This window comes from Staurois parvus, unplaced genomic scaffold, assembly GCF_062004578.1.
Source record: "Staurois parvus isolate SC_StPar_1 unplaced genomic scaffold, SC_StPar_1.0 ptg000073l, whole genome shotgun sequence".
In the NCBI taxonomy this organism is placed as follows: domain Eukaryota; kingdom Metazoa; phylum Chordata; class Amphibia; order Anura; family Ranidae; genus Staurois; species Staurois parvus.
Window position 1 is genome coordinate 1,185,626 of NW_028317869.1, and position 26,639 is coordinate 1,212,264.

At 46.3% G+C, this 26,639-nt stretch overlaps 2 protein-coding genes across 2 annotated transcripts; one reads left to right on the top strand and one right to left on the bottom strand.

Moving 5' to 3' along the window:
* Positions 1-256: 256 nt before the first annotated feature.
* On the bottom strand, positions 257-8,147 carry LOC149469363 (uncharacterized). The gene is made up of 4 exons (XM_089669383.1): positions 8,062-8,147; positions 6,506-6,642; positions 6,296-6,419; positions 257-2,166 (listed from the first exon to the last, which is right to left on the bottom strand). The coding sequence occupies exons 3-4, from the start codon at positions 6,378-6,380 to the stop codon at positions 1,511-1,513; spliced, it is 741 nt and encodes a 246-aa protein (XP_089525509.1). The 5' UTR covers positions 6,381-6,419; positions 6,506-6,642; positions 8,062-8,147; the 3' UTR covers positions 257-1,510.
* Positions 8,148-9,152: 1,005 nt separating this feature from the next.
* LOC149469364 (uncharacterized) lies at positions 9,153-24,434 on the top strand. Its single transcript, XM_089669380.1, has 5 exons — positions 9,153-9,270; positions 11,579-11,890; positions 13,540-13,598; positions 19,646-19,787; positions 23,108-24,434. The coding sequence occupies exons 1-5, from the start codon at positions 9,153-9,155 to the stop codon at positions 23,932-23,934; spliced, it is 1,458 nt and encodes a 485-aa protein (XP_089525506.1). The 3' UTR covers positions 23,935-24,434.
* The last annotated feature ends 2,205 nt before the right edge of the window (positions 24,435-26,639 follow it).

Sequence of the window (26,639 nt, forward strand, 5' to 3'; positions counted from 1 at the left end):
ATGTGGGGGCGGAGTCATTATTATTGGTGTACAATACAATACACAACGTGTTCCATTATTATAACAAAGTATTGTAGAAAAGATCCCAACATGTGACATGGCTGAATGAATGCTGGTCATATTAGTCCATCTATTCTCTAAGTGGGGTGGTATCTATTGGGCCAATCCCTTTTACAAACCACACAAAATATCGCCCTTCAAAGTGAAAACAGAAATGATTTCAACAAAATCAAAGAGTAGAAATATTTTCTGGTGGATCCCCTCTACCCAGACCCCATATGTAGACATAGAACAACAAGCTGTGTTCCCTCTCGTGCCGCACTCCTCCAACCACCCAAACCCACACAGAAGCCAAGGGAAATAATGAGAGGAAAGTTCCCCCCTAGTTTGGGGCGGAGTTCTCCTTCCCTCCTGTTGGGGGATGGGAGAAGGATGGACTGAAGACAGAGAGACACTTCGGGGTCACCACTGTTCTGTAGAGCCTTGAAATGAAGGACATCAACTTCAGAAGTTCTTGTTGTCTGTGTAAAGTTCCCCGATAACGAGATCTGGGCTCTCCCGGCTTCTAGCTCTGTAACCCGCTATATCAATATCAGGAAACGCAACTCCGACACCCAAGAAGGGCCGAAGTTGTGTCCTTCATTTCCAGGATCTACTGACCACTCTGCACCCCGACATTTACTGCACTTCATCCATGTCTTTGGGGACCTCTGATCTCCTTATGGACTGTTTGTTCCATGATGAAGATCAGCCATGGAGTATATCTGAGGTGTATATCAGGGTGTGCTTCTTCCGCACATGAGAGCTGGGATGTCCAGCAACATTCATCTAGAAGACATTTCCCGCACTCATGGCACTAATACACCTCCAGGGTTGTGTGGGACCCCTGATGTAAAGGGAGACAGGACCTCAGTTTCCCTCACTCAGGACAGAAAGTGGCTTCTTTCTGTGTGAGATCTCTGATGTTTGTAAAGATTAGACTTCCTTGTAAAACATTTCCCACACTCAGGACAGGAATATGCCTTCTCCTCTGTATGAGATCTCTGATGTGTGTATAAATGGGACTTGTCTGAAAAACATTTCCCACATTCTGGACAGGAATATGCCTTCTCCCCTGTATGAGATCTCTGATGTGTGTATAAATGGGACTTGTCTGAAAAACATTTCCCACATTCTGGACAGGAATATGGCTTCTCCCCTGTGTGAGATCTCTGATGTTTGTATAGATGGGACTTGCCTGAAAAATATTTCCCACACTCAGGACAGGAATATGGCTTCTCCCCCGTGTGAGATCTCTGATGTCTGTGAAGACTGGACTTCAGTAAAAAAACATTTCCCGCACTCAGCACAGGAATACGGCTTCTTCCCCGTGTGAGATCTCTGATGTGTGCACAGATAGGTCATCTTTGAAAAACATTTCCCGCACTCGGGACAGGAATACGGCTTTTCCCCTGTGTGAGATCTCTGATGTGTGTAAATACTGGACTTCTCTGAAAAACATTTCCCACACTCAGGACAGGAATACGGCTTCTCCCCTGTGTGAGATCTCTGATGTCTGTGAAGACTGGACTTCAGTAAAAAAACATTTCCCGCACTCAGAACAGGAATACGGCTTCTTCCCCGTGTGAGATCTCTGATGCGTGCACAGATAGGTCATCTTTGAAAAACATTTCCCGCACTCGGGACAGGAATACGGCTTTTCCCCTGTGTGAGATCTCTGATGTGAGTAAAGACTGGACTTCTCTGAAAAACATTTCCCACACTCAGGACAGGAATACGGCTTCTCCCCTGTGTGAGATCTCTGGTGTTTGTAAAGATTGGACTTACTTGTAAAACATTTCCCGCACTCAGGACAGGAATGTGGCTTCTCCTCCATGTGAAATCTTTTATGCACATTAAGATGGGATTTAGAACTGAAACATTTCCCGCACTCAGTACAGGAGAACCTCTTCCCTGTTGGAAGGCCGGCCCGGTCCCGCACAGTCTGAGGTTTCTCAGGATACGAGGAATCCGATGGTCCATCTACACTGGGTGGTGACGGATGGACATTGGAGGGAGCCGGGTTTTCTCCTGGACTATACTGTGTGATGTCCTCATCTTCTACTTTCCAGTCTGGAGACAAAGTGAGACAATCCTCGGAGGTTTTCCTCATCTCCCGGCCATGGACTAAAATACAAAGACAAAGAGGATTACTAGACAGGAGCTGATTGGTTCAAATCCCCCCAAATGTCAGGACGGGACAAATCCCCCCAAATGTCAGGATGGTACAAATACCCCCAAATGTCAGGACGGTACAAATACCCCCAAATGTCAGGACGGGACAAATACCCCCAAATGTTAGGACGGGACAAATCCCCGTTCCCCCAACCAGGACTCCGCCCACATGAGGCAGCTTGGTCTCTGAGGAGCTTACAATTCCACCCTCAAGGGAACTAGGAAATGGCTCCTCTGATCTCCTACCAGGTCATTTCTTTATTCATGGACCTTAGTCAGAGAGTGAGGAAACAACCAGAACTGTCTTTTATAGGAGGGACAGTGATGAGGGGATTATAGGACGAGGGTCCCCACCCCCTCTATCACTCATCGCCATCTTCCCAACACAAGAAGTACTGCACTTCCTTATTTACTCCATGATTTAGTCATGAAGAACAGCGGGGCTGAGCACCACCAGAGGTCAGAGAGTGAGGATGGGGGAGAACAACCAAGATGAAGACTGGACTGATCCTGAAGACCACCATCATTGGGGTATTGACTCCTCCCTCATTATCACTTTCTGTTTAAGGGTCCAAAGTTCGAGGATGTTATCACATTATTATCACCATGTAAAAGTCTGTGCTCCAATCACATCATCCGATATAAAATGTCCAGCTGGGAGGAAATGGGGGGAACAAAAGAGACTCCATATTATGTGTATATATAGCAGTGGGGGGAGGGGGGGAGAGCAGAAGTCAGGACTATGGAATGTACAACATAACGTATATAGTGCAGGGGTCAGGCGGATGTAATGTACAACATAGAGTATATAGTGCAGGGGTCAGGAGTATGTAATGTACAACATAGAGTATATAGTGCAGGGGTCAGGAGTATGTAATGTACAACATAGAGTATATAGTGCAGGAGTCAGGAGTATGTAATGTACAACATAGAGTATATAGTGCAGGGGTCAGGACTCATAATATTGGTATTCAGCAAACCATAGAAGTTTAAATGTCGACTGTAGACAAGTTGCAGAGGTCCCACACCGCTGCCTCCCATCTCCTGAGACTGCACTCAGTGACTTGTAACTCTGGGACGATTGTTCTGTCAGAGATCTTACTAGACCCAGACATGGAGTAAAAGACTCAAAGCACACACCCCAGGTGTCTAGGTCTAGTAACACTTGTGATGTAATGAACATTTTTCTGCCAGCTGAACCCCAGAACCTCCATAAATCCAGTCTAGAGACATAAATTGTGTCTGCAGCACAGAGAAGGAAGATTATCCGAGAGAAATCCAGGAATACAGGACGGGGAACACAGCTCAGGAAAGTGACCAGGGGATTACAGGCTGATATCACCCAGTCCCCGCCCTACTCTGGACCAATCAGTGAGCAGTATGGGTGGAGGAATGGATTTAGTGTTCATGACCCACCTGTGCTGATCTCTGTAGGAGTGTCCTCCTCTATAAATGTCCCCGTTATTCCATTCTCCTCCATAGACTGCTGATCATCCCTCACATACGCCTCTTCTTCTTCTGATTTCACCTCAAATTCTATATCGATTGGATCTCCACTCTAAATCAAGGAAATGAGAGAAAATATCATCTGTAAAATGTAAGATTTATGATTGTGACATCACACACAAAATCCACACATTGTCTCCCTTCACAGAAGCAGATCACATGTGATATGTGGGTACATTTCCCCTAAATACCGCATGCCATCCTGAAACTGTCCATTTCCTATCCCGTGTTGCGGTATTGACCACAAACACTGAACACGCTCAGTAAATACCGCATGAACAGGCGTTACATTCACAGAAGGAAATAAAGAATGAAATGCATGCGGTCATTAATTAGTGGTGGAGACATGCGGCATTCAGGAAATGTGTACTGCTTGGTAAAGAGTGGGCGGCCGCTGGCATCCTTAACAACCAGTAAACAACATGGTTGTTAGGGAGCGAGCGGCTGCCGCGTCCTAAGCAACCGATAAATCTAAAAAAAAGAATTACCTGCAACAAAATATTAAAAAAATTGTGTGGGGTTCCCCCTCCGGTCTGGTATGGATTTTGAGGAGGACCCCTTGCCAAAATAAAAAAAAACATACCAGACTCTTATCTGAGCATGCAGCATGGCAAGTCAGGAAAGGGGGGGATGAGCAAGCGACCCCGCCTCCTGAAACATACCAAGCCACGTGCCCTTCACATGGGGTGGGGGGGCTTTGCTTCCCCAGAGCACCTTATCCATGTTGATGAGGACAAGGGACTCTTCCCTACAACCCAGGCTAGTGGCTGTGGGGGTTTGCAGGCAGAGGACTTACAAAATGTAACAAGGGGACCCTGAAATCCCTCACCCCATGTGAATGAGTATGGGGTACATGGTACCCCTAATTATTCACCCCAACAAAGTACTCTGTCAAAAAGACAGCAGGCAGTTTTTGACAAGTCCTTTATCAAAAAAGAAAAAATAAAGCGAAATGTCCCCCCCGGTGTAGATCCATCATCAATCACGATGCTCGCTGTCACCGCTGACTCGGAAAGAAAAGCTCCGCTCCCAATGAAGACTCCCCTCTGTCTGACAGCTCTGCTGCCTCCCGCCACTGAATATACTAAGGGGCGGTGCCACTCGGTGACCTCACTGACCGGGGCATGTTGTATTGGTGATGTCACTGACCGGGGCATGTTGTATTGGTGACATCACTGACCGGGGCATGTTGTATTGGTGATGTCACTGACCGGGGCATGTTGTATTGGTGACGCCACAAGAGGGCAAGGCCACCCAGTGATGTCACAGGGTGGTAGCTTTCCTTAGTTTATTTAGAAGTAGGAGGCGGCGGAGCTGTCAGATGGCAGGAGGGGAGCTTTGTTTTTTCTTTGAGTCAGCGATGACAGCGAGTATCGTGATTGGATCATCGATGGATCTACATCAGGGGGATGTTTGTCTTTATTTTTTTGTCAAAAATGTCTTCCAGTTTTTTTTACACTTTTTTTGGTGAATGAATAGGGGTACTATGTACTCTATACTCATTCACATTGTGGGGGGCCGGGATCTGGGGGCCCCCTTGTTAAATATGGCTTCCAGATTCCAATAAGCCCCCCACCCACTGCCCAGGGTTGTGGGGAAGGGACCCTTGTCCCTATCGACATGGAGATAAGGTGCTTTTGGGGTGGCAGACTGCCCCTGACCTGAAGCACCCACCCCATGTTGAGGATATGTGGCCTGTTATGGTTCAGGAGGAAGGTGGGCACTCACTAAGGGTCTGGTATTGATTTTGGAGGGGAAACCACACCTTTATTTTTATTATTTTGGCATCGGGGTTCCCCTCAAAATCCAGACCTGTTACAGCTGTCAGCGGGGAACTTGGGGACCGTCCGCTCCTTGTTTACTGGTTGTTGAGGACACTGGCGGCTGCCCTCTCCTTAACAACAAGCTATTTACAAGTGTTGCTATGGACACCAGTGGTAAATTACCCGCAGGATTCACTACTAAAAAACAGAATGCAGCATCTTACTACATACTGGGATACGGGAAGATACCGCTTTGTGATTGGAGCCCATAGTCTCTACAAGTCCATGTTCTAGATGCTCCATCCCACCAACCTTGTAATAGTGAGGGATGGTGTGACCTTCCTGTGTGGAATCCCGGGAATACAGAGGATGGGGACATCTCTCTGGTGGGTTCCTGGTATTAGGTGGCTCCATCATATCCTTGTGTCCTTCTGAAAACTCCTCCATCACTCCATACTCCTCATCCTCCTCTTTATACTCTTCTTTAACATCAATATTATCATCCCCGAGGATTCCACTCTGAAAGATATAATAAAACATTCATTGTAACAAACATGCTGTGTATAAATCACAACTACCAATAATTGTCATCATCTACCTGATGATGGTGAGGGATGGTGTGACCTTCCTGTGTGGAATCCCGGGAATACAGAGGACGGGGACATCTCTCTGGTGGGTTCCCATGACTGGATCCATCTGTAGGAAACACACACACTGACTGAATCCATTGTTTCTATGTGTTTATCAGATGATGGGGGATCTAGGTGGATCCTCCGTACTGCTCTCTCCTTTACAATAAAGTCTCCTCTTACCCGGTGATGTGAGGGGCGGCTGATTGTCCATCATGACGTCCTTGTAGAGATCCTTGTGTCCTTCTAAATACTCCCACTCCTCCATGGAGAAATAGACAGTGACACCCTGACACCTTATAGGAACCTGACACACACAATGATACAGTCACCATCCAGACACATCCCTTGTCTGTTACTGGAGAATGTCCCAGAATTCCCGGCACCGCTCACCTCTCCTGTCAGCAGCTCAGTGATCTCTCTGGTGACTTCTAGAATCTTCTTCTTCTTTCTCTCTTCTATCAGGGAGGGAGGTGGAGGCAATGTGATGTCATATGATCTCCAGACTTCACAGGAGGAAAACTCTACATCTGAACACAAATAGTCACATCAAATGATATTCCCAGAATCCTCCTCACCTCTCCATTCAGGTCTCCATTTTATTAAAGCCCCACTTCAGGCTGAGGTATAATTCCCCCCCACAGGACCCCCACACTACGCAGGGTATAGGCTTGTTGCAGCATTCTGATGTCATTACATACAACGCAGGACCAACAGTCCCACTTTACATGTGAGGATACCAAGGGACCCCACATCCTAAGAGCATCAGAAAAAAGCCAGATGGAGGGACATTGGGGGAGGAGCTGTGAGGTCAGTGTGATGTCATAGGATTCTCTGATTCTGGATGGAGGGACAATGGGGGGAGGAGCTGTGAGATCAGTGTGAGGTCATAGGATTCTAAGACTCTGGATGGAGGGACAATGGGAGGAGGAGCTGTGAGGTCAGTGTGATGTCATAGGATTCTCTGACTCTGGATGGAGGGACATTGGGAGGAGGAGCTGTGAGGTCAGTGTGATGTCATAGGACATATAGACTCTGGATGGAGGGACATTTGGATGGGGAGATTTGAGGGGTCCTCTATATGAGGCTCCCATGCAAACCAAATCCTTGTTCCTGGGTGCGTCCTACCTCTCCTAAACTGAAGAGTGACCTTTGACCTTTACCATCCAGAAATCTGTCCGGAATCTGTAGAAGTAAGCTGTCATGTGATCAGGTGACGTGCGGAGGAACGGAGTGTAAATAGCAGACAATTGTCTCCAGAGCCCCTAATGGTGGGGATGGATTTGGCGGCGTGCTGGTGCCAAGTTTCCTCCCCCCAGGGTCACTGCAGGTGTGGAGAAAAGCTGTGTAAGAGGATATGGAGGAGAGATGAGGAGGAGATCCAGGAATCAGGAGAAAGGTCAGGGCAAGCAACAGACGAGCGCATCCAAGAGACCAAGCCGGGGTCACTACACAGAAAATCAATCCAAGGAAACAACAGGCAGGACGAGGAATAGCAAGAAGGAGCTGAGAGACAAATGAGAATATTGCTCAGCCAATGGGAGATGATCTCAGCATGACTTCCATCATGAAGGAGATGAGGGGGAGGGGAGGAAGTCACTGAAGGTGACCATAGATCCATGGAAATTCAGCTGGTTCAGCAGGGATCGCTCACATTTCCATCCATGTGTGGCCACTGCCGGATAAAAGCCACTCCCCCAGCAGCTGCAGCCAATAGCTTCAGTGCTGATCTGTGTATTCTGAGAGCGGAGGAGTCCCCCCATTGTCAGAATACAAGAGTGCAGCGGGGAGGATTCCCCATCCACCTCCAATGTGTGGATGGGGGAATCGCTTCAGTTTTTATGATCATCCCGCTGGCTGAACGATAAAACTGAACCATGTAGGCCAGCTTTGGGAGCAAATATATTATCATCAACTCCTCCCCCTGAAGGGGTTCATCTACGTATTACCTCCTCTGCCACCAGATCCAGGAATGTCGACTCTCTGCTTCCTCCTGATTCACCTCTCCCCTAGACCGTCCTCGGTGTACCTGACATCACTTCCTGTCTGTACCTGACATCACTTCCTGTCTGTCTTCCATAGAGACTTCCTGTGTGGGTAGAAGTGAGATCCCCACCTTGTGGAGCTCAGAGGAACTGCAGCCCCGAGAAGCGTCTGGTAGTGTGACCCCGACCTTGTGCTGGGTGTGTATGGACTGTAGATCCTTATAGAGGGGTCACCTCCACTCCCACCAAGGGGGACAGAAATATATGACTCCTCGGGGGAGGGGTTTTGGCACCTTTGATTTTGCAGTAACATTGATGGCAGATTTAGTCCTGTAGAACATCTGGTATATGGATACAAAGCCCCCCAGCTGGGAGTAAAGGGTGGAAATGGCTGGTGACCCCCAGATTTGGGCAATGATGTCATCACTATAAATGGATAAAACCCGCGCTATGTGTAACAACTCCAAACCTACAAAAACCTTCTAGCGGACTGCTGCTGTAACAAAGGGAAGGATTCCCTGTCATCTAGAAGAGCATTATGTGTCACTGCGCTGTCCTATTGTGTGTGCACAGAAATCATCACAAATACACTACAAATATGTGGAGACATTCAGAGATAAAGAGCTCGGGGCTCCAAATCCTATTCTCTGCACATCCACTGCTTCCACTTTACACCCACTTCATTGGTCTTATGGGGTTTATCAATAAATGAAGGAAACTGAACCGTGTGCAAATCCATCCACAACATAAAGTGCTTTGTGCTCAAGATGCTGCTCCCTGCACATCCACTGCTTCCACTTTACACCCACTTCATTGGTCTTATGGGGTTTATCAATAAATGAAGGAAACTAGTTTGCAGAGGAGGAGCCTGAACATGGCGCCAAGCGGCAGATCAATGTGAGATCTCCCAGCACCAGGCGTCTCCAATGTCCCACTACAGCACAGGAGGAAATCCCCTAGGAGCAGCTGCTGTGACCTACCTGGGAGCGGGAGTGGTCCCCTGTGGAGGACAGCGAGGAGTGCGGACCCTTCTTGGTTGGGCTGGCCGGCCGGCGATGGAGAGTGAGAGTGCAGCTGAGGCTGGAGGAGGAGGAGAGCAGAGATCCAGCGTGGATGCCGAGCGGTCACATGACTCGCTGCAAAGGAGTCCTGGGAGTTGGGAGAAGCTGGCCGGTGTGAAGGAGTGCAGGAAGTGGCGGACCTCTCTCCCCTCTCCTTACCACCCCCCCTCCTGGATACCATCAGGCTGGAGCTGTTGGGTCCCCTATAGGGGCACTGAGAGAGCCCCCCCCCGGAAGCTGTACCAACAGCCAGGGAAGCAGACATCTCACTCATTCAGGAGAAGACCCATCTGAAGACTGAATCATCTGGTGTGGAGGAAGAAGAGATCAGGATGGTGACTGAGATGAAATGAAAATGGAAAATTTAAATGAAATAACTTATTATAATTGATTGGAACTGTGAAGTAAATCTTAGGGGGGGGGGGGCACCCAAGGGACAGAACCCCGGGGATCCTGAAAAAGAAGGGGAAGGAGGATAAACTAAAATCAATAGGACCCAACAGGGGAATGGATACTAACAGAGGTCTATAGGAGGGGAGAGAAAGGAGAAAAGGGAAAAAAAGTCAACAGTATGAAAAATAAAGGGATAAAAGGAGGAGGGCCAAAGGCCTCCCAGACAAGCTCAATTACAAAATATATACCCCAACAAGAGAAACAGACCCCTGAGAGACAGCAAGGAAGAAGTGGAAGAACAGAGATGGAAGCACTGGAGAAGGCTCTAGATTGTCCTGGACATGACAAACGTTAGTCAGGATATAGAGGAAGGAGATATAGGAAAAACAGCGGATTTGGAGAACATAGAAGAACAAAAAAAGAACTCTCAATTACCCACTAAAACAGAAATTGCAGAAATGTTTAAAGGGTTAGAAAAGTCAATAAAACAGGAGATGGAGAAACAGCACAAAGATTTGGGGCAGGTATTGAAGAGGGTAGAAGAGACGGAGGAAGAATTGGATAAACATGCCCAAGCCATAATAAATTTATAGAGACAGATGACGGAAATGAGAAAAGAACAGAGAAAGCTGCTATATAAACTGCAAAATCAGGAGAACAGGGATAGAAGATGCAATTTAACCTCCCCAGTGGTCTGATTATGTCCATATTTCTGTGCTCAAAGCGGTACATTTTTTTTTTATGGAAATATGTAGTTTTTTTTATTGTAGGCCTGTAATTTTTAGGAATAACTCACTGAAATCTGTCTGAACAAGAGTCTAGTAAACATCTCGGATATGTTAAAATTTGAAACACGAAATCATAAATTATAATTTAATAAATTAGCATAAAAAATAATAATATAATAATAATAAATTTATTTCAATAATATAATCAAACCAAAAACACTGAAATGTGAAATATAGCGCCAAGTTCGCACATCACTGAGCAAAGTTGCAAAATCGTTTTCAGTGTCTGATGAGGAATTTCCCCCACGAATCATTATCACTCAATTCTGCAAGTGGTTCTGATTTACTATCGCTGTTCTCTAGCCGGTCTAAAACCGCGTCTGACCTAAAGGGACGCTTTTTGGACGCCATGGACATTTCTCAGTTTCCAGGCAAAAAGAACAGTAAAAATGCAGGCAGGGCGCCGGACAAAGCACTCGGGACAAAATGTATGTGAAATGGTTTGATACAGGAATGTTATACTATGTGATTTTAGTGTATTGAGTGAATGTCACAATATGTCATTTTCAAATTTCCTGCCGTTCCGTCCCCCGTACGTCCCGACTCTCGCAGGGGACGGAACCCAGATGACAGATGCCGGCATCCACCGGAGTACATTACAGGGGACACTGAAGGAGGAACATGGCGGGAATGCAGGACAAGGTAAGTGAAGAACCCGCATGGTATTCCCGAGTGTAGCTCGGGGTTACCTCTTTTGGCAATGCAACTTTACCCCAAGTTACACTCAGGAATACCACCAGGGGGGTTAAGGATTCGAGGTTTCCCAGAGACTTCCCAAGGAGAAAATGTAATGGAAACAACAGGGAAAATGCTTGTAATAGTAATGGACAGACCTGCAACAGAGCCACTTAAAACTGATAAAGTATATTAGAATCAGAAGATTATGGCAAGAAGGAAGAAGAGAAAATTTGAGAGATGTGATTGTACAATTCCATTATTACCGGGATAAAGAGGAGCTTTGGAAGGAGATAAAAGGAAGGGCAGCAATAAAATATGGAGATATAAATTTGCAGATCTTTGCTGACCTAGCAGTGGAAACTTTTATAAGAAGCAGAATATTGAACCATTACTTGAACAAATGAGAAAGCAGAATGTTAGATATAGCTGGGGATTCCCAGAGTGTTTAAGCGGTTGGAGAAACGGTCCCAACTTTGATAAGAGATCATGGATCTGTTATCATAAAATGAGATCCGATGATCAGGGTTTACGTGTTAAATCTTCTCTTTCCCTTCTTGTCAGCAGTAGCTGGAGTTCAGTGTTTTGTGGCTGCAGTTACCAGAGAAGTAAAAACGGTGAATTTTGGGAAGATGGCCTATGATGATCCTATGGGTGAAGAATGTGTTGCTTTGGAACAGTTTATGAACTGTCATGACATTGTGATCATGCCTACTGACAAGGGGGGAAACCTGGTCATCATGGATCAACAAAGATATGTGTTGATGTGTCAACAGACCATAAAACATAAGGAAAGGTACACTAAGATAACAACCATCAACCTGGAGAATGGTCAGAAGGTCCTCTCTGGTGTGACTGAGGAAGCTTCTGAGAAGGGTAACATTGATAAAAAGACCACAACCTTCTTTTAGGTATTACATCCAGATACCATTTTAATAGACTTCCAAAAGTCCATAAATCAGTGGTTGACCCCTTCCTGGAAGAATTATTATCTCAGGAGGGGGTCCCTCACAAGAAAGTCAATGAGTATATTGATGAATTGCTACAACCTTTTGTGGTGGCTTTACCCTCCTATGTGAGAGACACTTTGCACCTCCTAAAAGTTGTGAATGATGTGTCAGTACCTGATGATGTCATCTTACATTAGATGTAGAGGCATTATATCCTGTGATGGAAGCGTAGGCAGGACAGAACACACACGGAGGATGATAAACACACAAAGTTTTATTAAAATGGGAAAGACACTCAAGGTAATAAGGTAGCATCCGGGTACCCAAAAAAGGGGGGAAGAGGGGGAGGAGTCAGAACAGCGATAATCCGGCTCACAATGGGGTGAATTGGGTAGCGATGGCCCAAACACTCAGTGGGGCAGTCCAGGTAGCTATAAAAATCCAGGCATGCAATAGGGCAGTCCGAGCAAGTATTAATCCAAGTGTTCAATGGGGTAGTCCAGGCAGGGGAGAATGTGGGTGTACAATGGGGCAGTCCAGGCAAGGGTAATAGGGAGATTTAATGGGGCAGTCCAGGCAGGGAGAATATGGGCATTCAATGGGGCAGTCCAGACAAGGGCAATATGAAGATTCAACAGGGCAGTTCAGGCAAGGAAAATATGAGCATTCACCGGGGCAGTCCAGGCAAGGAAAATATGAGCATTCAATGGGGCAGTCCAGACAGGGCAATATAGAGATTCAATGGGGCAGTCCAGCTGGGGGAAATATGAACACTCATGGTTTTAGGCAGGGGTAACTTCCCAGAGTCACAGCGGTCAGAAGGCAGGGGTAACTTCTCAGGCACACAGCAGCAGCAGGCAGGGGTAACTTCCGAGAGACACAGTGGTCAGTAGGCAAGGGTAACTTTTCAGGCACAGTGGCAGCAGGCAGGGGTAACTCCTCAGGCACACAGCGGCAGCAGGCAAGGGTAACTTCCCAGAGACACAGCAGCAGCAGACAGGGGTAACTTCTCAGGCACACAGCGTCAGCAGGCAGGGGTAACTTCTCAGGCACACAGCGTCAGCAGGCAGGGGTAACTTCTGAGGCACAGCGGTCAGCAGGCAGGGGTAACTTCTCAGGCACAGCGGTCAGCAGGCAGGGGTAACTTCCTGGGCACACAGCGATCAGCAGAGCAGGCAGGAGTAACTCCCCAGAGACACAGCGGTCAGCAGGCAGGGGAAAATTCTCAGGAACACAGCAGCAGCAGGCAGGAGAAACTCCTCAGGCACACAGCGGAAGCAGACAGGTAACTCCTCAGGCACACAGCGGCAGCAGGCAGGGGTAACTCCTCAGGCACACAGCAGAAGCAGACGGGTAACTGCTCAGGCACACAGCGGCAGCAGGCAGGGGTAATTTCTAGGCACACAGTGGCAGCAGTCAGGGGTAACCCCCAGGGACACAGCAATCAGCAGAGCACGCAGTGGGGTCTGGGCTATGGGGTCTGGCCTTGGCTCAGACCACACACAGCTGTTCTCTCTCTGAGCAGGGGACCAACAAACACCTGGGTCCTGCTCCTGTCCTCTTATCCCAGAGCAGGATGCTTCCTGTTTGACCTGGTAAAGGCCAGCCCTGTGTCAGGTTGCCGGGGCAATGAGGTGAGCTCCACTCACTCTGGCTGCGCCCAGGGAGCGCGGCCTTTGTCTCTGGCAGGCACAGAGCACAGGAAGCCTCAGGGCCACACTGCGCAACCAGGACAAGGAAGGGGGGTGCACAGAGACACCCCGGTGGCCCGCACATGAAGAATCCATGTGCAGGCACAGCGGGGTGTCAGACTCCTCCCTGGCATACCTGGGGAGAGGTGCTAACCACACCACAGGGAACAGTTCCTGACCTCCTGCACAGCCTTTGATGTAGGCTTGTGCGGGATGTGGGAACCTGTAAGGGGAAGGGAGGGGGGAGGATGAAAGGACTCGAGGGGGAAGACGTGACAGGACGGGGGAGGAAGATGAGGGAGAGCAAGGGGGGACCGTGACATATTCCTCTATCCCTCCTAAGAAGGATTTAAAGGTTATAGAAAATCACTCAACAGCAGACCTAGAATCATTTTGCACATAGACATTTTGTTCTCGGATTACTCAAGTTTTTGTTGGAAAATAATACATTCCTGTTGGATATAAATGTTATTGCCAAGCACAAGGCACTACAATGGGGAAAAATATTTGCACCGGCCTACGCTAATCTTTATGTTGAAGAATGGGAGAAGTCAGTGCTTAGGGATGAGGCCTTGTCAGGGTACCTGAGCAACATCGCCGGTTGGTTCAGGTACATCGATGATGTCCTCATTCTCTGGCATGGTGAACCTCAGGAAGATGAGAGGTTTGTAGATTTATTGGGATAAAATTAGTTCAATTTGAAATCCACGTATACCTACCATGCTAGGACCATTACACTTTTGGATTTGACTATCCAGAATATGGAGAATGGTACCTCTGTATTTGTGTTGATATTGGGTGGCTTTGGGGTGTTTTGTATGTTTAATGTAAAGTACACTTTTTTGGCACTAGTGTCTGGTGTTTATTGGCTCCCATGTTCCAGTTTGTTTGTCCTTTTGGGATACCAACCAAACCAGTCACATGTCAGTCTTTTCCCATCTGATCCTATGATGGTGCACTCTATATCTCTCCATGATGGATACACTTTGGTTCTTACCTGGATCAAAGGTCCTTTGATCTGAAGCTCCATGACAGTGAGTGGACTTTTATATCTTTTTATGGTCATCTGCTTTATGGGCTTCGAGTAATCTGGGTGACATCCAAGCCATGAACAGATGGTATCAGTGGTCCCTGTAGAAATCCATATATATGGACATTTGTGCATTATTAATTACAGACTAAATCTACCTGGAGACCTGGGGACACGGTACAGGTTCTACATGTAGTCTCGGGGGTCCCTGTGGAAGTCCATGTGAGGACATGTCTACCTATGATAAATGACAGGCTAAACCCACCTGGAGACCTGGGGACACAGTACAAGTTCTATATGTAGTCTCGGGGGTCCCTGTGGAAGTTCATGTGTGGACATTTCTACCTATGATAAATGACAGGATAAACCCACCTGGAGACCTGGGGACACTGTACAGGTTCTATATGTAGTCTCGGGGTCCTTGTGGAAGTCTATTTGTGGACATTTTTACCTATGATAAATGACAGGCTAAACCCACCTGGAGACTTTCTCCACACCTGGAGTGTGCTGAGTTCTTGGAGAACGTCTACACAGTGTTTCCAGATTGGCTTTATCACCCCAACGAGCTCGCTCCAGTTCATGGATGTCATCATTATGTTTGGAGGATCTCACCAGTCAGGAGCCTTTCCTGTCATCCTACATGTTCCCTTCTGAGGATTGTTCTATCCTTCCAAACAAATGTATGAAATCATGGATGAGTCCTCCTTCTATGTGATCTAGAAGATCTTCAATCACAATGTCTTTATGGATGAAGTGGATGGCCCAGTTTATATATTATTTATTGCTTTACAGCTTTATTCCCTCCAGGATTCATTCTTTATTTATAGAACCATTCAAGGAAGTGTTCTTACTTTGAGAGATCTCCTCCACCATTCCTCTGTGACCATTACATCCTTGTCATTTATGTCTAACATCTTCATTATGAGTCGATTGATATTTATTTTTATGCTTTAGGATGTATTTTTGCATTTTCTTTAACAAAAAGATACATTTCAGAGGTATCAGTTTCATTGGGTTTACCTTTTTTCTAACTTGTATTCCGTGTCTTTAAGACTTTTTTTATGTAATAAAATATCTTTGTTAAACAGTTGGCTGCAAATGATCTAGGTTTATTTTTTCTTACTTTTTAAAATAATTGGAGATCCTCTGTGGTAGACCTGTAAGGTAGATATACAGGAATTGTTATTATGAGACATTTTGGGGGGCTGCAGTTCCTCTGAACTCCACAAGGTGGTGAGCTCACGTAAACCCAGACAGGAAGTCTCTATGGAATACAGACAGGAAGTGATGTCATGTACAGACAGGAAGTGATCTGAACAAAGACAAGTAGTTCCTTGTGGCACAAAGAAGAGGAGACATTGGTGGAAGTGGCAGCAGAGGAGGTAATAAGATGTTATTTCCTGTTTACACCCAGTAACCCCTGTCATGTCCGTCCTCTTTCTCCATATCATGTCTGTCCTTTTCCTCCATAGTCACGTCCGCCCTCTTCCTCGATAGTCACGTCCGTCCTCTTCCTCCATATTCATGTCCGTCCTCTTCCTCCATATTCATGTCCGTCCTCTTCCTCCATAGTCACGTCCGCCCTCTTCCTCCATAGTCACGTCCGTCCTCTTCCTCCATAGTCACGTCCGTCCTCTTCCTCCATAGTCACGTCCGCCCTCTTCCTCCATAGTCACGTCCGCCCTCTTCCTCCATAGTCACGTCCGTCCTCTTCCTCCATGGTCACGTCCGCCCTCTTCCTCCATGGTCACGTCCGCCCTCTTCCTCCATGGTCACGTCCGTCCTCTTCCTCCATGGTCACGTCCGCCCTCTTCCTCCATGGTCACGTCCGTCCTCTTCCTCCATGGTCACGTCCGTCCTCTTCCTCCATGGTCACGTCCGCCCTCTTCCTCCATGGTCACGTCCGCCCTCTTCCTCCATGGTCACGTCCGCCCTCTTCCTCCATAGTCACGTCCGTCCTCTTCCTCCATAGTCACGTCCGTCCTCTTCCTCCATAGTCACGTCCGCCCTCTTCCTCCATAGTCACGTCCGTCCTCTTCCTCCATAGTCACGTCCGCTCTCTTCCTCCATAGTCACGTCGGTCCTCTTCCTCCATAGTCACGTCCGTCCTCTTCCTCCATAGTCACGTCCGTCCTCTTCCTCCATAGTCACGTCCGTCCTCTTCCTCCATAGTCACGTCCATCCTCTTCCTCCATAGTCTTGTCCGTCCTCTTCCTCCATAGTCACTGTGACGTCTTTTATCTCCAGCAGATGATGATACACGCTTATATAGTGTGGGAACCCAGATGAACCCCTTCAGGGGCAGAACATTCCCCCACTTCCGGGGCCGGAACATTCTCCTCATTGTGGAGATAAATTCTAGTAATATGGTCCTCTAAACAAACAGCACTGACAATAAATAGACAAGACAAGGACCATCCTGACCATACATGGCCTACAAAGGGCAATGATGACACTACACAGGCAGCCAATGGGCAATCATTACACTATGCAGCCAACACAATGATGGAGTGCCGGGGTCAGGAGTATGGAGCATAGAGCCCCTTACATTGCTGCTCAGGAGGAAGGAAACATTCCAAATGAATGAAGAGTAATCACCACTGAAGTGCTATGTTCCCTCTTTTGTACATTGTGGAGGGTCTGGGTTGAATATGTCCAAATAAAGGTGATTTTATCAGATGTGCGCCCGGACTGATTTTTCTTCTCTACCAGGAAGAAAACATTCCCCAGCCTGCCATGAAAAATATATTCCATCATTGGTGTTGGAGGAAAAAAATGAGGGGTGTGAGGGATGAAGGGGAGTTGAGGGGCCTCCAAGGGGGTACTGAGGATGAGATACTTTGGGACCCCTGAGGGGGTAGAGTAGATGATGAAATTTGGGTGGATAGAGTTGGCAGGTAGCATGTCTCTGAGGGAAGAGAAGGTTGTTGGGCTCAGGGGGACTCTGAGGTAGGGAGGGGGGCTCTTGGTCTCTGGTTGTCCTCCCACCTCACCTGTACTTACTTTCCAGACCTCCTTACAAAACTCCAGCCAGGATAGGAAAGAAACCTTCACCTTCTTACCATCTCACTGGTCAAATAACATTTTCCAAGATACCAAGTGGAATGAAGAAGGGAAGACTTTCACCCCTTGGTGGGCACTTGTTCTTAGAGGAGGTCTGTTGGTGTATTATCAACTAAAAGGTAGTCAGGGGTCAGTGCTGAACATCTTCAGGAGACACTCCAATACCTTCCCATGACACAGGCTCTGGCAGTGCCCGGTGCTGGAATTCAGAGCCCCAGGAACCCACCACCACTCTGTACAATGTCCTGGATGCTACAGTACTTGGCAATAAAAAAAAACAAGATCCTACCCCTGCCATCCTCCTACCCACACTGCGCTGTCATTGGAGGGAAGAGAACAGACTCCTCCCTCACAGCTCTCTACTCCACAAGCACCATCCCCCTGCTATCCCATCCAATATCTTCTCTTACTGCAGAGAGTGACAGTGACATCACTCCTGTCAGTCAGCAGGCTGCCAGAGATTGGAGCCTTGCAGTCAGAGTTATGGCAATTGTCCTGATTATCCAGCAACTCCAGCCAATAGTCATCAAGTTCCCCTTCCTGGACCTCATGATGAGCCGACATTGACCTCACAGCACTGCCTCAGAGCAAACAAGTCATAGGAAGGATCATATTTATCATTCCTTGTCTGCAGATCTAAAACTCATCAAAACCAGTTCAGAGACCAAACAAACCCAACAGAGAAAAGGGGATTTCTGATCCTGCAGGTCAAGAGGGTCCCGGGACCTTGAAGATTTAGTAAACCCTAAACAGTCCAGACTAAATGTCTTCCCATGGGGGGAGTAGTCCTTCAATGTCCAGCAACCCTCCTATTCCCCCCTCACATCCACATCCTATTATTGTGTGACCAATACCATCCAAATCATTCTTACTTTCATTTCCCAAAGTTATCCGTCTACAAGGAGACCTGTATAGATCACATGATGGCACCAATGAGGATGGAGGAGGACCGGAGTCACATGACTGAGAAGATACTAAACCTCACCCTGGAGATCATCTACCTGCTGACCGGAGAGGTGAGGAGGATTCTGGGAGGTCACATGACATCACTCATCTCTATTAATAAAACACAGACCTGACTGGAGAGGTGAGGAGGATTCTGGGAGGTCACATGACATCACTCTTATCTCTATTAATAAAACACAGACCTGACCGGAGAGGTGAGGAGGATTCTGGGAGGTCACATGACATCACACAGACCTGACCGGAGAGGTGAGGAGGATTCTGGGATTCTAACATGATATTCCTATTGGTTCCTCAATACAGAGATTTCCTCTTCTGAAGTCAGGTGATCATATGACCATCACAGTGCCTCCATGTGACTCCCTAAACCCTGAGAGACACAACATGCAGAAGATTCTAGAAGTCACCAAGAAGATGATGGAGCTGCTGACAGGAGAGGTGAGCGGTGCCGGGAATTCTGGGACATTCTCCAGTAACAGACAAGGGATGTGTCTGGATGGTGACTGTATCATTGTGTGTGTCAGGTTCCTATAAGGTGTCAGGGTGTCACTGTCTATTTCTCCATGGAGGAGTGGGAGTATTTAGAAGGAAACATCACCCCCCACCCTTCCCATCACCGATAAGAAGACACTTTAGAGGAACGGAGCATCTAGAACATGGACTTGTGGACACATTGGGGTTTATTTACTAAAGCTGGAGAGTCCAAAATCAGACTCCCTTCTGCATAGAAACCAATCAGCTTCCAGGTTTCATTGCCAAAGCTTCATTGAACAAGCTGAGGTTAGAAGCTGATTGGTTTCTATGCAGAAGGGAGTCTGATTTTGGACTCTCCAGCTTTAGTAAATAAACCCCAATGTGTGGATTTTTTATGTGAAGCCACAATAATGAAGCTTATATTTTACAGATGACCATTTCTCTCATTCTCTTGGTTTAGGATGAAGATCTGATGTATATAAAATTTGAGGTGAAAGCAGAAGAAGAAGAGGCGTATGTGAGGGATGATCAGCAGTCTATGGAGGAGGATGGAATAACGGGGACATTTATAGAGGAGGACACTCCTACAGAGATCAGCACAGGTGGGTCATGAACACTAAATCCATTCCTCCACCCATACTGCTCACTGATTGGTCCAGAGTAGGGCGGGGACTGGGTGATATCAGCCTGTAATCCCCTGGTCACTTTCCTGAGCTGTGTTCCCCGTCCTGTATTCCTGGATTTCTCTCGGATAATCTTCCTTCTCTGTGCTGCAGACACAATTTATGTATCTAGACTGGATTTATGGAGGTTCTGGGGTTCAGCTGGCAGCAAAATGTGACCTAGGCTCCTGGGACATGTGATTTGGGTCTCCTTCCCCATGTGCAGGTCAAGTAAAATCTCTGACCAATCATTTCTCCCAGGGTTCCTTGCTCTGTGGTCTGCTGGCTGTGCCGGGTGGAGGGATATGTCTGTATAGTATCAGACCCAAGTCACTGAGTGCAGTCTCAGGAGATGGGAGGCAGCGGTGTGGTTATAAACTTTCCATATACCCAGAGAAGTGACTGGCCTCAGGTGATACAAAGAGATAAAACAAATCCTCCTACATACGTTGTACATTTTTATCTTCAGCCCTCTCTTCTCTACATCTGTTCAAAGTCCAGAATTTATACAGCTTGTCTGAGAAGTCAGAAAAAAAGGAGCAGAGAGCTGGTCACATTCTGCAGAGCTCAGTAAAGTGAGCTCTGAGCGATGATTGGAGGGAAGGGAAACAGCCCCTTCACAAAGGAACATAGCTGAGGCTGTCAATCATAGGCTGTGAGCTGGAGTTCCTCCCTTATCACACTTTTTCTCTTGGTGTCAGGAAGACTTGTCATAAGTGATTCATGCTGATTGTATAGGAAGGAGACAGCAGACAGAAATGACACTTATTGCTCTGGATTGAGACAAGTACACACTGTACAGGGATATGTTTGTTCATATTCCATGTCTGAGGGTTACAACCCCTGTAAGTGATCTCTATTTACTAAACACCAATTTGCTGTGATCCTTACACTATTTATTAGTGTGGCCCCCTTGTCCTGAATAGAGATACTATGTGGGTTTAGTTTGTGGCTGGGCTGTACTTGGCTCAGGCTGATTGTATAGTTCTTCACTTGGTTTCTCCCTAAGTTTAGGTTGTCTTGTGATGTCTCACTGTGGCCAGTAGATGTCACTGCTATCACTGGACATAGGATGAGATTTCACCAACCAAACTAAAGGGATATTAGACCACAAATGTCCCATATTGCAGCTTACCAATCATTGGATGTGGCGGCTGCATTCCTTTTCTTTGACTTTTTTCCCTGTTTTCACCTGGTGATCTGGCCAGTAACACACCTTCTGTATTAGAGCGCCCCCACTGTGGAGACATCAGCATGGTCAGTCTGGGGGGAGGGGAGTGTTAGATGTATTAGCAGATATAAAAACAGTAACTAATTGAAGCCAAACTCCAGATCACACTTCATAATCAGTTACATCAAACAGTTTTTTTTTTTGGGATAAAAGTTTCACATGAATAAATAAAAGCTGATCATTGTAAGCCCCCTGTCAGTGGTAAGTGGTCTGCCTCATGGTAAGTGGTCTGCCTCATCCCTGGAACTGATACATTCTGCTGTAGAGTTTTTATAAAACACATTTACTGGCTAGATCACCAGATGAATATAGAAGAAAACTAATGCAGCCATCACATCTCAGAATCGGTAAGCTGGAATATAATAAATGTTTTCTTTGTGTTTAATATGGATTAAGTTAACATTTATATTTTTTCAGCCAATCCAGTAGGAGGTTTATGCCCCTGGAGCATGCTGGGGGAGGAAATAAATATTTGGGCCAGGCCGTGCGCTCTTTCCATGGGCTGAGGTCTAGGGAGGTGCTGCTGGATGCCGCTTGGCTGTTCGGCCCAATAGCCTGTTTTGGGGCCTAATGTGTGAAGTGGTCCTGAGGCTGTCCTGTCTGGTCTGGAGGAAGCTGTGCCAAGGAGGAGACCCAGGGGAGGCCCCTTGCTGGAGGGAGCCATGAAGAAAGCTGGTCTCTCAGAAGGACCCGGGTCTCACTTGGAGGACGCACTGACATTTGGGAACGTGCTTACAGAGTCATTCGGTCGGCTTAAAGGTTCTGACACTGTGAGGCTGGACATTGGTCTGCAGAGTCTGTCGGTGATCTGTCATGGTATCTGGGTCTCCCAACCCTCACCCCCCCAACCCTTCTAAATAAAACTTTAAAAAGACAAAAGTGACTGGTGCCCAATATCCTTTCTCAGTTCCCGTATTTTACCCATGGACTTGGCCCTGGGGTGAGCACCCCTGACCTCTGGAGGTGCCATCCTGCCTTTGGGGTGTCAGAGGGGTTAGAGTCCTGGCCCCTGCACTATATTCTCTATGTTATACCTTACATACTCCTGACCCCTGCACTATATACTCTATGTTGTACATTACATACTCCTGACCTCTGCACTATATACTCTATGTTGTACATTACATACTCCTGACCCCTGCACTATATACTCTATGTTGTACATTACATACTCCTGACCCCTGCACTATATACTCTGTTGTACATTACATCCTCCTGACCCCTGCACTATATACTCTATGTTGTACATTACATACTCCTGACCCCTGCACTATATACTCTGTTGTACATTACATACTCCTGACCCCTGCACTATATACTCTATGTTGTACATTACATACTCCTGACCCCTGCACTATATACTTTATGCTATATATTAGATTATTCTGATATTTTATAGTCCTAATGTTTCTATTCTATATACTACTTTGTACATTACATAGGTCTTCTTTTACACCAATTTTCTACCAGCTAGACACTCTTTTTATCAGATTATTTAATTGGCGCACAGACTTTTACATGGTGATAATAATGTGATAACATCCTCCAATTTTGGACCCTTAAACAGAAAGTAATAATGAGGGAGGAGTCAATACCCCAATGATGGTGGTCTTCAGGATCAGTCCAGTCTTCATCTTGGTTGTTCTCCCCCCATCCTCACTCTCTGACCTCTGGTGGGGCTCAGCCCCGCTGTTCTTCATGACTAAATCATGGACTAAATAAGGGAGTGCAGTACTTCTTGTGTTGGGAAGATGGCGATGAGTGATAGAGGGGGTGGGGACCCTCGTCCTATAATCCCCTCATCACTGTCCCTCCTATAAAAGACAGTTCTGGTTGTTTCCTCACTCTCTGACTAAGGTCCATGAATAAAGAAATGACCTGGTAGGAGATCAGAGGAGCCATTTCCTAGTTCCCTTGAGGGTGGAATTGTAAGCTCCTCAGAGACCATGCTGCCTGATGTGGGCGGAGTCCTGGTGGGGGGGAACCAATCAGCTCCTGTCTAGTAATCCTCTTTGTCTTTGTATTTTAGTCCATGGCCGGGAGATGAGGAAAACCTCCGAGGATTGTCTCACTTTGTCTCCAGACTGGAAAGTAGAAGATGAGGACATCACACAGTATAGTCCAGGAGAAAAGCCGGCTCCCTCCAATGTCCATCCGGCACCACCCAGTGTAGATGGACCATCGGATTCCTCGTATCCTGAGGAACCTCAGACTGTGCGGGACCGGGCCGGCCTTCCAACAGGGAAGAGCTTCTTCTGTCCTGAGTGTGGGAAATGTTTTTCAGTGAAGTTCAGTCTTTCCAGACATCAGAGATCACACACGGGGGAGAAGCCGTATTCCTGTCCTGAGTGTGGGAAATGTTTTTCACTTAAGTCCCATCTTTCCACACATCAGAGATCTCACACGGGGGTGATGCCATATTCCTGTTCTGAGTGTGGAAAATGTTTTTCACAGATATCCAATCTTTACAAACATCAGAGGTCTCACACGGGGGAGAAGCCATATTTCTGCCCTGAGTGCGGGAAATGTTTTTCAGTGAAGTCCAGTCTTTCCAGACATCAGAGATCACACACGGGGGAGAAGCCGTATTCCTGTCCTGAGTGTGGGAAAAGTTTTTCACGGACGTCCCATCTTTCCATACATCAGAGATCTCACACAGGGGTGATGCCATATTCCTGTTCTGAGTGTGGAAAATGTTTCGCACAGATATGCAATCTTCACACACATCAGAGATCACACACGGGGGAAAAGCCTTATTCCTGTCCTGAGTGTGGGAAAAGTTTTTCACATAGATCAAATCTTTACACACATCAGAGATCTCACAATTGGGAAAAGCCACTTTCCTGTCCTGAATGAGAGAATTGTTCTTCATGGAAGTCTTGTCTTCCCTTACATCAGGGGTCCCACACAACCCTGGAGGTGTATTAGTGCCTTGAGTGCGGGAAATGTCTTCTAGATGAATGTTGCTGGACATCCCAGCTCTCATGTGGGGAAGAAGCACACCCTGATATACACCTCAGATATACTCCATGGCTGATCTTCATCATGGAAGAAACAGTCCATAAGGAGATCAGAGGTCCCCAAAGACATGGATGAAGTGTGGGACCGGGTTGGCCATTGATAGCAGGAGAAGTATAAAAATTGAGTCCTGACCTGTGATTGGCTGAGTACATTTTGTGGTGGGAGATTTCACAAACACTTGGAGGTCTGTTTAAAAATAAATATTTCTACCTCCTGTATACCGGACACTTCCCCCCCCTTCCTGCCCAGGCCGACTGGTAACTATCAGCGCTCTCACACATTGAATGACAATTACACAGTCATGCAACATTGTACCCAAATTATAATTTTATCATTTTTTTCCCCACAAATAGATATTTATTTTGGTGGTATTTAAACACCACTTTTTACCATTTTTGCTTGTTTCTTGTTTTTACAAATAAATGGTCTTTCCTTATAAATGTAGACAAAGGTGTATTCTGCGCCATTTCTTGGGTACAATAACCCCAATCAGTGTCTATGATTCAGTGTGTAGGAGAGTTATAGAGTCTACAAACTATGGGATAGATGTCTGAAAATCCATCATGTCTGATGACGGCAGATCTCATTTCTGAGGACCAAAAACACCAGAACGGTACAAATTGTCAGAACTTTATCTGTGAGGAAATAATCCGTATACAATTCATGGAAACAGGCGGGATCTGGAATGAAGGAGATTCCCTACTAATTCTCACAAAGTAACCGACATCCCAGTTCTGTATTTGTGATAATTGGAAGATAAAACGCAATAATGTGCAAAAATATATATTTATTAATAATATAAATCAGTACAAAATGGGGATGAAATCTAATAGGTGATGATAAATAATAAACAATACAAGATAACAGTACAATGATCTAATCCACAATAATGGGGAGAAATACAAGCCAGCAATTACTTCCAAATATTAATGAATTACATCCAACTGTCTGGAAATGTCGTGTAAGAAATCAGTAACTCAGCAACATGTGACAACAGATATACAAATCCCCCCCGTGATCTCTCTACACCCAGATATTCAACGCTCAACGTGTACCTTGCCATGACTTGATCTGGAATCCCATACACAGGCCAATCCAATCCGCTTACAATCTGAGATGAAGATGTAATGTTACATGAAGTAGTCTACCTTGTCATATATATACTGTATACATCCGGATAAACCATTGACTAGAAGCCAGAATCAGCCTACAGGGCACTTCTACCCCCTTCCTGTCCAGGTCAATTTCCAGCTTTCATTGCTATCACACTTTGAATGACAATTGAGCGGTCATGCAACACTGTACCCATATGAATTTTTTATCATTTTTTTCTGATAGAGCTTTATTTTGGTGGTATTTAATCACCTCTGGGTTTTTTTATTTTTTCTTAAGCAAACCAAAACCACTGAACATTTTGAACAAAAAAATTGTTTTCTTAGTTTTTGTTATAAAATTTTGTAAGTAAGTGATTTTTCTCCTTCACTGATGTGTGCTAATGAGGCTGCACTGATGGGCACTGATGAGGAGGTACTGCTAGGTGGCACTGATGGGCACTGAAAGGCAGCACTCATATATGGCACTGATAGGCAATGACTGGCACTGATAGGCGGCACTGATTGGCATTGATAGGTGGCACTAACTGGCACTTTTGGGTGACACTGAAAGGCAGCCAAATGGGCACTGATATGTGGCATTGATGTGCACTGGTAGGCAAATATGTGGCATTGATGTGGCACTGGCATGTGGCACTGTTCAGCACTGACAGCTGGCACTGATGGACACTGACAGGTGGCACTTCTGGGGCCATACTGATCATCAGTGCCCTGATGATCAGTGTACATGTCCCCTCTGCAGAATGACGATTACTGGCTCTCCTCTCCTCTGTCAGCGTGACAGCTTGTGAGGAGAGAAATGCCGATAACCAGCATTTCCCTGTTTACATGTGATCATCTGTGATTGAACACAGCTGATCACATGACCAAGCCGACATCTTCGGCTCTTTCCAAGGGACACAGCGCACCGCCGATCGCCGTGCTGCATGCTCCCAGAGACAAACATGCGTGGTGAGAATGGGAGGACATCATATGATGTTGATTTAGTCAGACACCCTGTGGAGTTGCTAGAAAAAGATAAGCTAGGCTGAGTTGAGGTGGGTGAGAGTTGAAGATTCTCCCTTTAACATCAGAACAAACTTTGGGAAAAACGCCCTTTTGCTCAGAAAACTTGAAGTTGCTTAACCCAAGGCTTTTGGCAAGTACTTTATCCCTTTAAACTCCTTTCCGTTATCTCTTTGCTGTGTTATTGTTCTCTGTATATTTATATATATATTGGCTACATCTTTTTCTGTAAATATTTTTATTGCACCCTTTTGACCTTTTAGTAATAAATCTTACTTTCTGAAAATGTTGAACTGTTTCTAAAGCTCTTTAATGCAAACTATGTATTCCTGCCTCTGAAGAGCGCTACTGTGTGTGTTTAACCCTCTGTATAACCTGCCTGTGGTGACAGTGGTGTATAGATGATTATTCAACCATCCTAGT

Coding starts and splice junctions, on each gene's coding strand:
- LOC149469364 (XM_089669380.1), top strand. CDS start 9,153: ATGGAGAGTGAGAGTGCAGCTGAGGCTGGAGGAGGAGGAGAGCAGAGA. Junction 13,599..19,645: donor CAGGTTGCCGGGGCAATGAG/GTGAGCTCCACT, acceptor CTCTTGGTTTAG/GATGAAGATCTGATGTATAT. Junction 19,788..23,107: donor TCCTACAGAGATCAGCACAG/GTGGGTCATGAA, acceptor TTTGTATTTTAG/TCCATGGCCGGGAGATGAGG.
- LOC149469363 (XM_089669383.1), bottom strand. CDS start 6,380: ATGGAGGAGTGGGAGTATTTAGAAGGACACAAGGATCTCTACAAGGAC. Junction 2,167..6,295: donor GCCGCCCCTCACATCACCGG/GTAAGAGGAGAC, acceptor TTTGTATTTTAG/TCCATGGCCGGGAGATGAGG.